Here is a 17022-nt window from a genome sequence, read left to right on the forward strand (position 1 = left end):
CTCTGATTTCAGAACTCGGGTATTGAAAAGGCCTTCTTGTTTGATGTAGGCAGCAAGATTTACATCGCTACAGACAGCAGTCCAGTAGATATGCAGACGTATGAACTGTGTTGTGATATGATTGACGTGGTCATTGACATCTCCTGTATTTATGGGTAAGTCAGTAGACTTTCTCTTAATGCCACAAGCTCAATGTTCACATTCTCACATTCTCTCCTGTAATCCCTCTCTCGCTCTCTCTCTCGCTCTCGCTCTCGCTCTCTCTCTCGCTCTCTCTCTCTTGCTCTCTCTCTCTTGCTCTCTCTCTCTCTCTCTCTCTCTCATATCAGAAACTGATGAGAAAGAATTGGAGTTCTGAAATTAGGTTGTCAGAGTAAAATTCCAGCTCTTCTCAAAGTTAGAATTGGAAAGTATCTATTTGTCTCGTTAACAGAGGGAATTGACACACTGGATAAAACAATATTACAGATCTCATTGTGATGTAAAACCCAAAGAATGGTAGGTACTCCTGATTCCCTCATAGATCAGAAAGGATATGCTTTGTATTTAATTATCCACCCAGCTTGAACCTATGTCCTAATCTAAATTTGTGTAATTAGAGGTCAGGTTTCGACTAAAATCAGACCGAACAGTAGTTGATACATTTCTGATGGACTGGCAGTGGAAGAGAGAGGAGAAGAAGCGCTACTGACCTGCTTATAGTGTATTATTGTATATAGAGATTAAAAGAAACAAAATTCATCCTTAAACAGTTAAACATTACAATCCATAAAAAATTTGTGTGTTTAAATAAAACCTGTCCTTTGTGACAATCAAAATTGTGATCTGAAATCACCTCAGTGCCCAACACATTTTGTTTATCCAAGAACAGCTATATAAAATCTCTACTTGAATCTCTACAAGAATCTCTACCTCTTCTTGTTCGTGTCAATCTTTTGGCTGTTTATATATTTCTATTTCTATTCGTGTTATTTCAGTTATTACGTTATATGTGGTATAGTATGACAATGTCGCCCACCGTGTCGGTGGGCGACCAACCCATCACAAGTGGCCCGGACGTTCCAGGGAGCACAACAGGTCGTATTAGGGAAATGGTAGACCCCGTGTCCACCAGGGCCCGGCAGGGCTGGTCCTCAACACAGCAGCTCAGGTAGAGTCCCTTGAGGTGCCCGTCTAGGCCCACCACCGTGCATCGTTCGTGGAGGGGGGCAGGAAGCTGGAGCGGTGGTCCCCTCACTACACCGCTCCCCCTCTCGTTTCCCTGAGGCCACATAGTTCTGGTCTTTGGTGCAGGCGCCAGGCAGTTGCGCGCCACGTGAGCAGACTCATCGCACCGGTCGGTCAGTCGATGGGGACGCCTCCAGGGCACCGAGGGCTGCAACTGGCATATCTCCGTGACCTCCCCCTCCCTGTCGCAGTCTGCGGTTCTGATTTGGGGGTAGTTTGGGGGGGCCACCTGCTGGTTAGGTCGCGAGGCGAGCACCAGCTCGGCCCTTTCAGCCTCAAGGAGCGCCTCACGGAGAGTCTGAGGCATGGCCAGGCAGACGTGTTGGCGTAGTCACTCTGGAAAAAGTCCTCGCAGAAAAGCATGCAGGCTAAGCTCCTCACGGGCTGCTGCTGGGAACTCCGGGTAGCCATGACGAGCATACAGCAACACATCCGCTGCAAAGGTGCCCAGGCTCTCCCCCGGCCGACGGCTCCAGTTGGTCAGCTGCTCCCTGCTCTGATCAGTACAGTGCCGCTGCCCAAATCGCCTCTCGAGTGCTATGGTGAGGGCCTGGAGCTCATGCTGCTCTGACGGGGCTAGGTCAAGGAGTACCTGCAGTGCATCTCCTTCCAATGCTAGCGCTAGGTGTGTAGCAGCCTCTTCGTCACTCCAGCCACTATGCCTCGCGGCTAGCCGTACTTGTGAGAGGTAGGGCTCTAGCGGGGTTAGCCCGTTGTATTTCGGTACCTTAGCTGGCATTGTAGGCATCACTGCCTGCTGTCGGGGGCTCGGCGTGTCGGTCGACGGAGGCAACCCATGAAGCATTGTCCTAGCGTCTGTCGCGACAGGCCGCCGCTGCAAAGGTGCAGCTTGCTCCAGCCTCTGAATGTCTCTCTCCATTACGGCGAGGGTGAGCTATCCCACTTCTGACACCAATATGGCGAGCTCAGACAAGGAGGAGACAGAGGTATCGTTTGGTCTTGCTTCCCGCGAGCTAGCCAGGGAGCACAGCCGTTTATTAGCATTCACGGACGAACACACACCACGCTAACACACCCGCTCGGCGCAGCTCTAGCATAACAACAACAACAACACAAAATGGCGCTCTCCCCACCCAGAAACACACAGTCGCAGAGAGAGAGCGTCACCTGTAACCGTGGCAACATAACAACAGAACATAGCTGTCAAAACAAAACACCAAACAGCCCTGACCCGCTACAATATGATATATAAAGATAAAAGTACAAATAGAAATGCATGTATCGCCAACTCCTGCACCTGTAAGTAAAAACAAACATACAGCACCTGGAACAAAATCGTGTAGTGTAAGTGTGAATGTGAGAGAGACAGAGAGAGTGTGGGTCTCACAAAAGTACTTGATTGTGAGGCTGGGAAGCTGGAATAACCACCCCCCCAGAAAGCTTACTGTCACCCACCACACATGCACACACATTGTGTGGTGGTATGTTGTGAACTGTAATGACCTAAATAAAAGCAGGGTTGGGGGGAGGGTCGCCGCACAGTATAGCCAGCAAAGCCACATGGATGGCCTTACACACTGTGACCAACAAATTGTCTTTAAAAACAATCCACTGGTTTGTTCTTCAGAGGAGGATGTTTAGTTTCCAAGTGACAAAGTAATTTTGAATGCTTCATTGTTTCATTTGCAAATATTGTATAATAAGACAAATCTGCAAATGTGAACACAATTTTTTTTCTCACTCTTAACTAACTGAAGCTTTTTATTGAACTACCAAATAAACACACTGGTCCTCTCTTTCTGGCCAGACACGTGGCAGCACTTCTGCTGTAATTTTGTTCGTATTTAACCAAATAAAAAAGCAGAAATAAGTGTACACAGTACTTATTGACTCTCTCACTGAACTAACACAGCCAATCCCTCAACATGTTTGTGGTTCCTGCTCATATTTCCTTTGTATCAAATAATGAGCGTGGGAAGTCGGAATAACACCCCTCCAGAAGCCACGGGCAGTCGACAGACCGTTCATTCAGTCACTCATTCACTCTCACCTACCTACCATACAATGACGCTTAAAGACATGCACACACAATATGTGGTATTATGTTGTGAAATGCAGTGACCTAAATAAAAAAGGGGGGCTGGGGGGGGAGGGGAGGTCACCGCGCAGTATAACCAGCAAAGCCACATGAATAGCCTTACACACTGTGACCAACAAATTTTCTTTAAAAATAATCCACTGGTTTGTTCTTCAGAGTAGGATGCTTCATAATCTCATTTGCCAACTTCTCACCCGTCACAGGAAATAATTTTCACACTCATGCTAAATCACTGGTTCGCTCCTGTTTTTATCATTTAAAAAATATTGCTAAGCTGAGTCCCATTGTACCACGCTCAGAATTAGAAATGGTCATCCATGCATTTGTCTCATCTCGTTTATATTATTGTAAGTCTTTGTTCACTTGTTTATGTAAAGCCTCTGTGGATCATCTGCAAGTTGTTCAGAACACTGCTGCAAAGCTTCTGTCCAACTCTTCTAAATACTCTCACGTTACACCTCTGCTGATCCAGTTTCACTGGCTCCCCATAAAATTCAGAATCCACTGATGGACAAGCACCAACCTATATCAGAGATCTTTTACATCCTTACATCCCCAGCAGGTCCCTGAGGTAATGTGATCAGGGCTTGCTGGTCGTCCATCATACGAGGCTGAAAATGAAAGGCGGTAGAGCGTTTGTAAATGTAGCCCCCAGACTCTGGAACTCCCTTCCTTTGAGCCTGAGATCTGTGGACTCAGTGGTTTCATTTATAAAACAGCTAAAAACTCATCTTTTTAAACTTGCTGTTGGTTGATTTCTGTTTTTATGTTTTAGCTTTTCTGTGAAGCACGTTGTGATTTTTATCTTGAAAGGTGCTATACAAATAAAATTTTACTTACTTACTTACATCATGGAATTAATGGGAGAGAAATGACTTCAATCAAAATGCACTAATTTATTAACTGAATACAATTAATAGTGTACAACAATCTGACAAAGCCAACCAAATAAATAACATGGTGCTTGGTGAATGGAAAGAAGGGGAGAGAGCTGAGACAGCCAGTTGCACTGATTAACCCTACCTTCCACTTCGCGTTTTCCAATCGATCAGCAAAGGGAATCCCAAACAAACTGTGCTCAGTGGCAAAGTCCAGCCTGGAGGAGCAACCGCAGAAATAAACAGGTGATTGGACTCACGGTACCAGTGTTGTTAAGGCACTTTCCTGCCACCTCGATCTGCAGAGAAATCCTCCTGCTTGAACAGTGCCTTCACACCACAGTCTAGGTCACTATTTGAGTTTAGGAGTGAAGCTCAACACACACCCTAGCCAAAAGCTCTCTAGCCCTATAGCTCTTCTTTTCTGGTCTCCTTTTCTGGTTAGAGTAAGCTAAACAGAAGAGTGGTACCAAAGGCAGGAGAGACACACCCACTGGGCCAAAACTGCAGCAGGCCCTTGCTCATTAAAATACTTTGCAACAGCTGATAGAATATGAAAAAGAGTGTTCTCAGCCTCAAGTTTGGCCTCTAATGGTGCAGGACAACTACACCATTAGACTCTTGTACTCTGAAAACATTCATCGATTTACAGTGGCGTCAGTGTTTTTAGCATTTAGCAGTCATAGTGGTCTGAAGTCCAAAGCACTGCAATGAGTGTATTATTATAAGGGGATTAGACACTTCTAGTACACATCAGACATATGACGCAGTAGAAAGAACATGGCAACTGGCTTTTGAGTTACTTCACACGTGCATCGAGCAAAACACAGCGCAAGTGCGCCAGCAAGGAGTACTCGCTCATGTACGCGGTGAACTTTTTGACACAGTTTATGTGCATATATAGGGACCTCCAGAGCCTTTTTAGATAGTTACAAATCTTTCTTTTTTTATGAATGAGGTATACATTTTTTTATTAAACTTTTGAACGCATCACAAACTCTCATAGGGCATACAAAATCAAAGAGATCCATGTTTTGAAATGACCAGGAACAGGAGCATCTAGTATACATAAAGCTGCTGCAAAAAATGATATATAAGCAGAGCGCAGCAGTCAGCGCAACACAAAATTTCTGTCCTTCACTCTAGTTAGCAGTCAGCGCAGCACATGCCACGTACTATGTGAAAGAACAATATTTTAATAATTTCATATCAGTGTTTTTTTTATAATGATATGAAAAAAAAACCTAAACCATAATGAACAGAAGTAGAAAAAAAGTGAAGTAAAATTTATTTATATACCACTTTTTAAGACAAGAGTCTATTGCAAAGTGCTTTTCAGGGAATTTAAAAATACGTCAGACAAAAACAACATAATACATAAGAACATTACCCAAATATATGTCTAAATAGATTAGTTTTCAGCTGTTTTTTAAAAGAAGAGTCAATGGTGTGTAGAATGGGAGGTAAACTGTTCCACACTTTTGGCGTTAAGGTTTGAAAAGCGTGATCGTACTTTGTTTTCAAACCAGTCTGTGGAATAGCCAGAAGACCACTATCAGTGGATCCGGTTTGGAGAATAAGTTTGAAGAAGCTCAGTGATATGAGTGGGGGCCTCTCCTCAAAAAAGCAAAAAGACACTGACATTGAGAACAGCTACAAGTACCTGGGAATCACGCAGGCAAATGGGAACCACGAAAAGGCCACTAGAGAAGCCAGAACCACCAAATACCTGAAGAGAGTAAGGCAAGTCCTGAAGAGTCAGCTGAATGGGAAGAACATGATCCGGGCAATGAACATCTAGATAATAAGCTGGCCAAAGGGAGGAGATAGGAGCCACTGACAAGACAAGGAAGCTCCGTACCATACATGCAGGGTTTCAGCCCAAATTAAGCACCCTGAGACTGTATGCTAAGCAAAAGAAAGGAGGACAAGGCCTAGTGAGTGTTAGAACCCCTATCCAGGATGAGACAACAAACATCTATCAGTACATCAGGAAGATGGCCACAACAGACACATGCTAGCAGAAACCAGAGAAAGAAGAGAAGCAAGAGGAGGAACCATCATGGAAGGACAGGGCCCTACACCATATGGTATGGCATAGACATCCAGAAGTCCTACCAGTGGCTGGACAAAGCCGGACGGAAAGACAGCACAGAGGCACTAATCATGGCAGCACAAGAACAAACTCTGAGCACAAGATCCATAGAGGCTGGGATCTACCACACCAGGCAAGACCCCAGGTGCAGGCTGTGTAAAGATGCCCCAGAGACAATCCAGCACATAACAGCAGGGTGCAAGATGCTAGCAGGCAAGGCATACATGGAACGCCATAACCAAGTGGCCGGCATAGTGTACAGGAACATCTGTGCCGAGTATAACCTGGAAGTCCCGAGGTCAAAAATGGGAGACGCCCCCAAGGGTGATGGAGAATGACCGAGCTAAGATCCTGTGGGACTTCCAGATACAGACGGACAAAATGGTGATGGCTAACCAACCGGACATAGTGGTGGTAGACAAACAGAAGAAGACGGCCGTAGTGATTGATGTAGTGGTTCCGAATGGCAGCAACATCAGGAAGAAGGAACACGATAAGCTCGAGAAATACCAAGGGCCCAGAGAAGAGCTCGAGAAGATGTGGAGGGTGAAGGTGGCGGTGGTCCCAGTGGTAATCGGAGCACTAGGTGCAGTGACTCCCAACCTAGGCGAGTGGCTCCAGCAGATCCCGGGAACAACATCGGAGATCTCTGTCCTCGCCTGCCTGACCGGCCGCAAGCTCGAAGTCCTCCCAGACCCGTCAATAAAGTCATTTCAGAGAGGCAGCCTCTCGCTTCGGCCACTAAGAGAGCAGGGGATGTTTTTGATCTGACCAATATAACAATTTTTTGTATGCTAAGTATGTCAGATTTTCATAAAACATTTATTTATTTGTATGTTATAATGCTTTTCTTACATCGTGTGTCATTTTTATAGAAACCTTGTTCTTTGTATGAATGTGTAATCATGTGTCTTTATTAAATAAAAGATTTAATCTTGTATTTGTGTACTTTGTGGTTTTTAAATAAAATATTAGTTTCAGTTTTTTGCAATTTATGACACTAATTACAAGACAATGTAGCCATGGGAACAAGATACAGATGTGAGGACAGAAGAAACCATGAATGCATTTAAAAATGACCAGTTAATTAAGAACTGGAAAATATAAATATCAGAATGCAAAAATCTGATTGACCATGATCAGCCAGGTTTACAAAATGCATGTAAAAAGAAAAACACACTGTATAGATAATTTATAAAAGGACCAAAAGAAGGAGAAAATAAATACAAAAAATACAAAAATAAGTTAACCAATATTATACGCGCATGTAGGAAGGAATATTGTAGAAAAATATTGAACAGTAACAAACACAATATGAGAGATATATTAAATAGTATTATTAAAATTAGTTCTGGACATTTAAGTTCTCCTCAATGTTATATTGGTAATGGAATTATAATCATAGCTTTAAGAGTTATTTTGTAAATGTTGGACTAAGTCTGGCAGAAAGAATTCCTGAGCCATTACTATCTTCAGACTGTAGCAAAAACCTGATTGATAGGAATCCTAACTCAATGTTTCTTACAGCAGTGGAGGAAAAAGAAATAATTGATATATATCATAAATGAATGAAAATAAAAAACATCCACTGATTGCAATGGTATTAATATGAAAATTGTCAAGAAGATCATAGAAGCAAGTTCAGAAACAAAATGAAAATAGCTAAAATTTCTGACGCCACAAATTACAGGCCCGTTTCTCTACTACCACAATTCTCAAAAATCCCAGAAAAACTGTTCAATAAACAATTAGATAAATTCTTAGATAAATATTAGTTATTCTCTGGGTGGCTGTAGAGCAGGTCGTCTACTCATCGGAAGGTTGGTGGTTCGATCCCTGGCTCCCCTGCCAAATGCAGGGCAAGATATTAACCCCAAGTTGCTCTCCGATGCATCCATTGGAGTATGAATATGTGTGAGTATGAATATGTGTGAATGGTAGTTCGAAAGGACTTCAAAGCATAGAAACAGTGCTCGTGTGAATGGGTGAATGTGGCATGTTGTATAGAGCGCCTCGAGTACTCTGGGAGAGTAGAAAACTGCTATATAAGAATCAGTCCAGCGTATTACTATATTTGATCATGAAATAAAACTGGAATGGTATGGCGTCAAGGGGGTTGTACTGCATTGGGTTAAAAATTGTTTACAGCTACAGATTGACCTACGGAGAAACACCCCCAAGGGTTCCAAGAGCACGAGAGTGAGGGAGAATGAGAATCCTAGTCAGACAGACCAAATGGTAATAGATCGTGGCAATGGAAACACAATAATGATTATGAGATCCATTTGCAACAAAATCTGTAAGAACCTGTATAGCCCCAAAATCCACCAGGTCAAGATGAAATATGTTCAGATGGTGCAAGTGTCACAGAATTCCGGCCCTTGTTCTGGTGAGATGCAGGAGGAGCCAGGCAGGGAGACACCTCAGAGTGCCCAGAACCTCCAGGCGACACATGACCAGTCATCAGAACATAGGTTAAGTGGCCACTGTTCGACAATGATGTCGATGCCATCTTGGAAGCAACAGCCAAGGGAGAAGCTGACTACCACCTCCAGACAATGAGGCCACCATCATCATGGTAAATGGCCTGTATTTTTATAGCGCTGTATAGCGCTTTACTAGTCCCTAAGGACCCCAAAGCGCTTTACATATCCAGTCATCCACCCATTCACACACTGGTGATGGCAAGCTAAATTGTAGCCACAGCCACCCTGGGGTGCACTGACAGAGGCGAGGCTGCCGGACACTGGCGCCACCGGGTCCTCTGACCACCACCAGTAGGCGACGGGTGAAGTGTCTTGCCCAAGGACACAACGACTGAGACTGTCCAAGCCAGGGCTCGAACCGGCAACCTTCCGATTACAAGGCGAGCTCCCAACTCTTGAGCCACGATCGCCCCGATCATCAGCCAAGCAGCTGAGCAGTTTGAGTGCTGGAGATGAGTGTAGCGAAACCTTACACGAAGAACAACCGAGCAAAAACAATTCACATGCTCAGAAAGGATCCCTCGTAGAGTTGCGTGGCATCCTCTGGAAGAAGCTGCTAACACTGAGAAGGACTGAGGAGCATAGGAGGCAGCGGAAGGAGAGGGCCAGAAAGCTAGCTGTCTTTCTAGAAAATCTATTTGGATTTATGAAACAGCTGCTGGGACAGAAGCACAATGGCCAGCTCACTTCCTCCAAAACAGAGTAGACCATCATCTAATAAGCAACTATGGAGATAAATTCGGGGAGCCTTAATAGATCCTCCTGGACCAACACAGGACTTTGACGAGTAGAAGGGATGGGTGGCAAGTGAGGTGTGAACACAGAGGTGGGTGCAGAGGATTCATTGTCCAGTCCTGCTTCAGGACCTTCAGCAAGGTGGGCATCACAGGCGCAAGCAAGCACAAGGTTATCAAGCTGGTCACTGAGATCGCAGAGGTTGTGTCAAAATGGTTGTGGATCCAGTGGGGAGAGCGATGGGTGGCTCTTGATCACCCCCACCTGGGTGAGGGTATATAACATTGAAAGACTCCAGGAAAAATCACTGAAGACTGGTCCAGATGCATGTTAAAAGTGTAAAGTTGAGAGAATAATCCTCATCATGCTTGGACATTGCTTCCTCAGGTTTATGTACTGGGTCCAGAGCTATTCGTTTTTATATAAATGACATTTGTAAAGATATCTGATATATTAAAATTAGTATTATTTGCTGATGACAGTACATTTTAAATCATGTTATTTTTTAAATTCTCAAACTCACAACTGCAGATTGAAATAGATGGTGTGGAAATTGAAAGTCCATGGACATAACTTTTTTGGTGTGATAATATATGTGTGTGTGTGTGTGTGTGTGTGTGTGTGTGTGTGTGTGTGTGTGTGTGTGGGGCGGGGCGGGGGGGGGGGGGGGGGGTAAAGAAACTAAATACATGTACCAGATTGTAAGGAAAGATTTCTGATACAGCATAAAGAGGAGAAAAAGTGATGCTCATTTGTACTTCTGAATTTGGATGAAAAGTGAAAGTTCAGGCTTCTTCCTCAGTGCTTTTGCAAACTTAGATTACCTGCAGAGAATCTATACATCCATCCATCTATCCATTTCAGGGTGCTACGTCTTTTCTCTCCAACTTTCTTGCTACATTTTGAAAGTCCTCTGGGTGAGTTCTAAATAAAAGCAGGACTCTGTTGTTTACCTAGGCAGTTGGCAGTTTCTTTAACCTGTTGAAAACAAGAAGCTATAATATAATGCTCCCTCAGTAAAAGTCTACACTGTGTCTCAGGATTATGTAAAATTAAATATTATCTTTGAAGTTCATCTGAGCTATTTTTTTCTGTTTTCTTCCCTTCAGTATGCCAAACACTGAAGCTGGTTTACCCCATGACAAAGACTCTATGGCCATCATTCACCTGAACAACACCACAGTCATATACCTGAAAGAGGTCACCAAGTTTCTTGCCATGGTCTGCTTCCTCCGCAAGGAAAGCTTTGCTAGGAAAGGTCAGTTCATTAACCCTTTAAGACCTACCATAGAACCAAGTCCGCCAGAGCTCATATTATATTTTTACATGCTGTAGTGCCATTTTTGGGAGCATTTCAAGTTGCTATACATCAATACAACCATTACAGCCCAAATTTTAATAATATGTATGCATTAAGTGCATAGTATTTACATAAATTGCAAAAAAGTGCAATAAACTACAAAAAAATTGAAAATCGTTTTTGTTTTTTTAACATATATTTCTAGTTAGAGAAATGTAAGAGGCTTATCCCTCAAAACTGTAAATACAAAAAAGTTGCACAAAATAGTTTCCCACCACAGGAAATTTATTTTGAGTGTCTTCATAGTTTTATTTTTGAGATACACCAATTTTTATATACTGCAGGAAAAACGAAAATAAAATTTGCAAAAAAGCAGCATATGCATCAAAATAAACTATTTCCAACAGTGCAATATGAGTCCAAAGCATCCCAGAAACGACACAGAAAGTCATAAAGTCAAAGATAACTTTTAAAAACACCAGTACAGGTTCATGAGGCCGTGATGGTAAAAAAAACTACATTTCTGCGAAAATTACGTCACTTCTGGTTTCGGGCAGGTCGTGGCGGTCATGTGAAAGTTCGCGCTGACTTCTATTCCAACCTCGGAAGTGTTATGAACAGCTGATCGGATCGGCGAAGCGTGTTTCTGGAATATTATGTTTTTGTTGCTGCAAGCGCTTTTTATGCAGTTTTTGCAAAGCTATATGTGGAAGGAAAATGTGACATAGGACAAGCTGATGGCATAAGATGTAAGTACAACTCCTCCGGTTTCATATGCAAAAAAAATTATTGCGCTAGCTTACGTGGTTGCAGAGCTACCGGGATTTAAAAATAGTTACGCAAAACAGAGCGTGCCCGCTCCGACCGGTTTTAAAGGGTTAACATTCACTAAGCATGTCAGGAAGCAGGGGCGGATCTAGAAGGGTGGCATGGGGTGGCAAGTGCCACCCTAAAATGATCCCTTGCCACCCCAAGTGCCACCCCAGTTTTGCATATAACAGTGTTGTTTATTAAAATAAGATAGCATTAACAGTTTGAGCGTAGTTACAGTCAACAGTGAATATAAATGCTAAAACTGAATATATTGCATAGTGTCCCCCCCTCCACCATTAACAAATGGTTCAGCCCATAGCGCAGACCGCTTTTTCCTTGTTTTCAGTAGCAAGCGATGTTTATGATTGTGCCAGAGCACATTTTGAACAACACCATGGGAATTTCGGATTTTACACAGGTGGTTGGATGTTACACTCTGGAAATGGAAGGAAGGTGAGTGTTATTAACCCTCTGTGGTCCACGGACACGCTGCACCTCCAAATCACATGACTATTTTAAGCTGACATAGCAACAAGCTGCAGCCACGCTGAGTCTCTATTTCAGCCCACATTGAAAGTTCGGACTTCAGCGTTTTTAAATTTTAATTACAGGCCAGTAAATCCAGAGTTATAATAATATATATAAGCCACGCTTTTTTCTAAATACTGTCGTCACGTTTTTTTGTGTGTGTGTTTTAAGCGTTTTCTAAGGACAGCGCGAAAACAGTAAAGAAAGGAAAAAAAGCCACCTTTTTCCTATCGGTGGAAAAATGTACCATGTCGACCAATTAAAAAAAAAGTCAACACGTGGGATTTGGTTGTTTAGGAAGAGGGGCGCGTTTTAGGAGTGATGGTAACGGCAGCGAGACAGAGCGAGCGAGTGAGAGAGAGAGACATAGAGAGAGAGAGTTTTTAGATGTGGGAGATTTGTGACGTTTAGTGTGGAGTGTATACTTAGTGTATTGTGTTGTCTTGTATACTTAGTGTGTTGTGTTGTCTTGTATACTTAGTGTATTGTGTTGTCTTGTATACTTAGTGTGTTGTGTTGTCTTGTATACTTAGTGTGTTGTGTTGTCTTGTGTAGTTGTTCTGTTGTGTAGTCGTTGCTTTGTTTTGTGTGTCAGTGAGGGCACTAATGAATGTCACTAAGGCACATTGCAGCGTAAACACAGTCACTAAGTAGAAGACCAGCGGAGTGATACACCTCCTGTTGTCAGGCCTGCAGGTTTCTCCCTGTGCTGTTCTCCTCTGTCTTTTGGTGGACAAACTTTATTTTACTGGCACACATCATTTGTGGGGCATCTTATTGCGAAACCTGATTGTTCTCTCATTTTAGTTTTAGTAATATTTTTAAATGGTTGCATAAAATGAAAAAAGAAAAAAAAACAGCAGGTGTATTGGCTGCATTCTTAGATAAATAGTTGTATATGTTTACAAAATGTACAATTTATATTTACTCAACATGTCTGTGTTTTTTTTACAGTAAAAAAATACTACTAGGATTTTAAGTTCTTTGTGTGATTTCAAATCAGTAATACTAATGCAGTATGTCAGTGAAAAAAACAACTAAATTCAGTTGAGCTGAAAAGAATGATACCAAACAAGGCAAGGGGAAAAAATAAAATGAAACAATTTGAGGGTGAAATACAAACGTAAACTCAAAAGGAGTCAAAAGTGGTCGGTTGTATTTCAGACCTCAGTGGGTTAATCCAACAAATCATGAAAAATTAGGTTTAAATTTTTGTTCATGACAGTGCAGATTTCTGACATTTTGTGTAATTTAAGCATGTACCAATGTGATTGTTTTCTAACAAAAAACAGTGTGAAACTTAAGTTAGACTTGTGTTTGTAAATCAACCGCCCCATGTTGTGTAGCTTTCTGGATTTTATACTTATTGGGCTACATATTTATTTATTATAGAGGCTATACAGTACATAACGTCAAAACTCACATGCTTTATGTAACTAAAGTGTGTAATTATGTGGGCTACAGACAATAATTAAGTTATAGAACATATTTATATGAAAAACGTGTGTACTTACTGCATTTGAATGTATGTAACCACCTGCATATGTGTTTGGGGGGGAAAAAAGGCTTTGATTTTGCCACCCCATTTGATTTCTTTGCCACCCTCATGCCACCCTAAGAAAATTTCTCTAGATCCGCCCCTGTCAGGAAGTATCCCTATTGCGAAATTCATTACCATGCTTTCTTTTCTTAAGTTAAAGATGGATTGATCCCCTGCAAGTAGGAAATTAACAAGCAGCACATTCTTATCCTCAGCTCAACACACACTGATATGAATTGGTCAGGAACCCTTCTAGTCATACTTTAAAGTACTACCCACATAATACAGGTGTTACCTATCTAGGGCCATTTTTATAGTGCAGGTTAGTGCTAAATACAATGAGTCTAGAACAGGGGTAGGCAACTCCAGGCCTCAAGTGCCGGTGTCCTGCAGGTTTTAGATGTGTCCTTGATCCAACACAGCAGATTCAAATGGCCAAATTACCTCCCCAACAGTTCTCCAGAAGCCTGGTAATGGACTAATCATTTGATTCAGGTGTGCTGACAAAGGGCAATATCTAAAACCTGCAGGACACCGGCAATTGAGACCTGGAGTTGCCTACCCCTGGTCTAGAAGTATTAAAACAGGCAAAATTCTTTTCTGTAGGTAGGTGAGGTTAAGTTGCAATACAATTTCACCCAGAAAACAAGGATTCACATCCCATGTAGGAATTCCATTTTAGACTTTTGTTTGACTTTTCTTTCTTTTGTCAAGGACTATTTCAGTCAGGTTTAAGCACCAAAACTACTTGGTTATTTACAGGAAATGCTTTGGATTACAACATACTCTTTCACTTTAGAATGCAAACTTTTCCCTTGTGCAAAAAAAGTCTTACCACAGTGAAGATACCAGGAGTAAACATTTGGCAGCAGGTTCATTAAATCTTTGTGCTAATTCAGTGTTGAAGGACATCTATTAAAGCCTAACAGACAACCCTAAACATACACAAAAAACAGTGTGAAAGGGGGACACAGATGACGGGACAGCTGACAGCCTTCACTGAAAGCTGAAAACAGAAAAGATGACAGATCATCTAAAGGTTCAGTTAATGCTGAAATTACTGGCCTAATGGCCTGATTGGTTTTCCTGCCAACTGGCACACATGACAACTTCTAATGTGAGCCACATCATCTCTTGTGACATGAGGCCAAAAAAAATATTTTAAAAGCTTCAAGTAGGTTTTTCTTACCCCCCTCACCCCAACCGGTCGCCGCTTATGGCCCCGCCCCTCCCTGAGCCTGGTTCTGAGGGAGGTTTCTTCCTGTTAAAAGGGAGTTTTTAATTCCCAATGTCGCCAAAGTGCTTCCTCATAAGGGGTCATATGATTGTTGGGTTTTTCTTTGTACGTATTATTGTAGGGTCTACTTTACAATATAAATCGCTTTGAAGTGACTGTTGTCGTGATTTGGCGCTGTATGAATAAAATTCAATTCAATTCAGTTCTTACCCCAAAATGTCCACTTTCATCTGGCTGGTACTACCAGCTTCAAAATGGCATCTTCAACAACGTCGTCAGCCAGAGTGATTCACTTTCAAAACAACAGACCATTATGCAATATATAAACCACACGCTGGGCTGTTTATTTCAGTTTCAGGCAACACTCGATTGAATAAATCTTTCAAACTCTGATCATTCTGTTGCTCATGCAACATGAGCAACAGAATGATTCTGTGAAACTGTTAAAGGAAACTCATTTAAAGACGGAACCTTCAACTCAGAGTCACACTTCTCGAGGGTATGTCACCATCAGTCATTGCCATAGCATGTCTGACCACATAAGCAGAAAAAACCTCTGGAATCTCACCAACACCTTCATCAGAGACAGTGGAACAGACGTCACAATAGTTAAAGGAGGAACATCTGCCCAAACCCTGCTACCATTACCCAAAATAAAATGAACACCATCAACAGGCAATGCTGGACGTACTCTAGAGCTGGGCGATAGAACGATAACGATATGTATTGCGAAATAACTTTTTCTCGATAGAAAAAATAAACTATTGCGATAGACCTTGCTCTCTTAAAAAAAAAAAGAAAAGAACAGCCAATCCAAATTAAGTAGCGCAGAGCCGAACCAATCACAGCCGCAGCGTCACGTCACGTGACTTGTTACGTACAGCACAAGTGCCAAGCCGCACATGTGTAGTTGTTTCGGAAGCAGCCAGCCGGGCTGCCCAGGTAATGGAGGAAATGAGTGTGCCGACTAGAGAAAAATCAACCGAGACCAGGTTACCGAAGAGAAAAGAGATAATGGTTCCAATGCCGGAGAGATTGTCGAACGGAAGGGCCATAGAAGTTCCGTAGTGCGAAGGTATTTCGCAGTGATGTGTCGGTCGACTTTTGATGTGAACGATGCGATCCGGCTCCTTATCGCGAGCCATGGGGTGTTTTACTTTCCTTCTCACACCCTCTCTCTCGCACTTTTTTTCCGCTTCACTCCGCACGCGAGCCTTGTGCTTTGCGCTGGGAAGAGGGGGGAGGGGTGGTAGTTACACTTGCAGTAGCACAGGAACAGAGCGGGAGGGAGAGAGAGAGAAAGAGAGCCAGGGACAACAACGTCACATTAGAAAGGTGTAGTAATCATCCACAACTATTTTCAGTTGCGGATGATAAAGGATTCAGAAAGTTCAGAAAGCTATACAACAAGGAGAGATTGAAAATTTCCTTTTAGTTCTCAGTTTATTTGATATTGACAAAAGTTAGTCAATTTTGTCTGTTCTTCTGTAAAACAAACTAAGATTTATTTTTAGAATTAATATTTTGTTTCTAAGTGGAATTGACAATTTAGTAGTCTGTTTTGTTTGTTCTATTTTGAAACTTAAACGCTTTAGCGGCTGCCTTTTGTGTAGTTTGCAATATTTGCCTTTATTTATCTGAAAAAGTCTCATGTTCCTTAAGTACATCTACCCTGTTGAACTTATTATGGGAAATAAATATTAAAATCAAGACAAGCTGCAGATTATTTCACATTTTACTTGTGAGCAACGGCACATTTAAATCTTACAAATATAGTTATTTGGCTTATATCGTGATATATATCATTATCGCCTGAAATGAAAAAAACATATCGTCATATGAAAAAATCTTATATCGCCCAGCTCTAACGTACTCCCATGGAAATGTCACCTTGGAAGAGCTTGCAGTTCAAGATGAGCTTGTGCAAAGGAACAGGAACAGTGGTGAAACCCATCCCATAACTGAGGATGTAGTCACCTGTGTCAGACTCCTTTGAGAAGGGCAGCACAGAGTTCACTATATAGAAGTCATAGATTCCTGTGTTACTCGGAATTTTAACTGGGTCTTTATCGTCACCTCCGACCAAGGAAACAAAACCATCCCTAATGAAAGGAACATTAGGAA

The 17022-nt window shown here is 42.2% G+C and overlaps 1 protein-coding gene across 2 annotated transcripts in view; it reads left to right on the forward strand.

Annotated features, from left to right (window-relative positions):
• rragd (ras-related GTP binding D) overlaps positions 1-17022 on the forward strand; it is a 53142-nt gene that overhangs the window by 28271 nt on the left and 7849 nt on the right. Inside the window, exons 5-6 of one of the 2 annotated variants that reach the window (XM_063497905.1) lie at positions 13-155; positions 10590-10738. In XM_063497905.1, the coding sequence (XP_063353975.1) occupies positions 13-155; positions 10590-10738 (292 nt within the window). The remainder of the gene's footprint in view (positions 1-12; positions 156-10589; positions 10739-17022) is intronic. The other variant, XM_063497906.1, reaches the window with a different exon arrangement.

Source organism: Pelmatolapia mariae, linkage group LG16_19 (assembly GCF_036321145.2).
Source record: "Pelmatolapia mariae isolate MD_Pm_ZW linkage group LG16_19, Pm_UMD_F_2, whole genome shotgun sequence".
Lineage (NCBI taxonomy): Eukaryota > Metazoa > Chordata > Actinopteri > Cichliformes > Cichlidae > Pelmatolapia > Pelmatolapia mariae.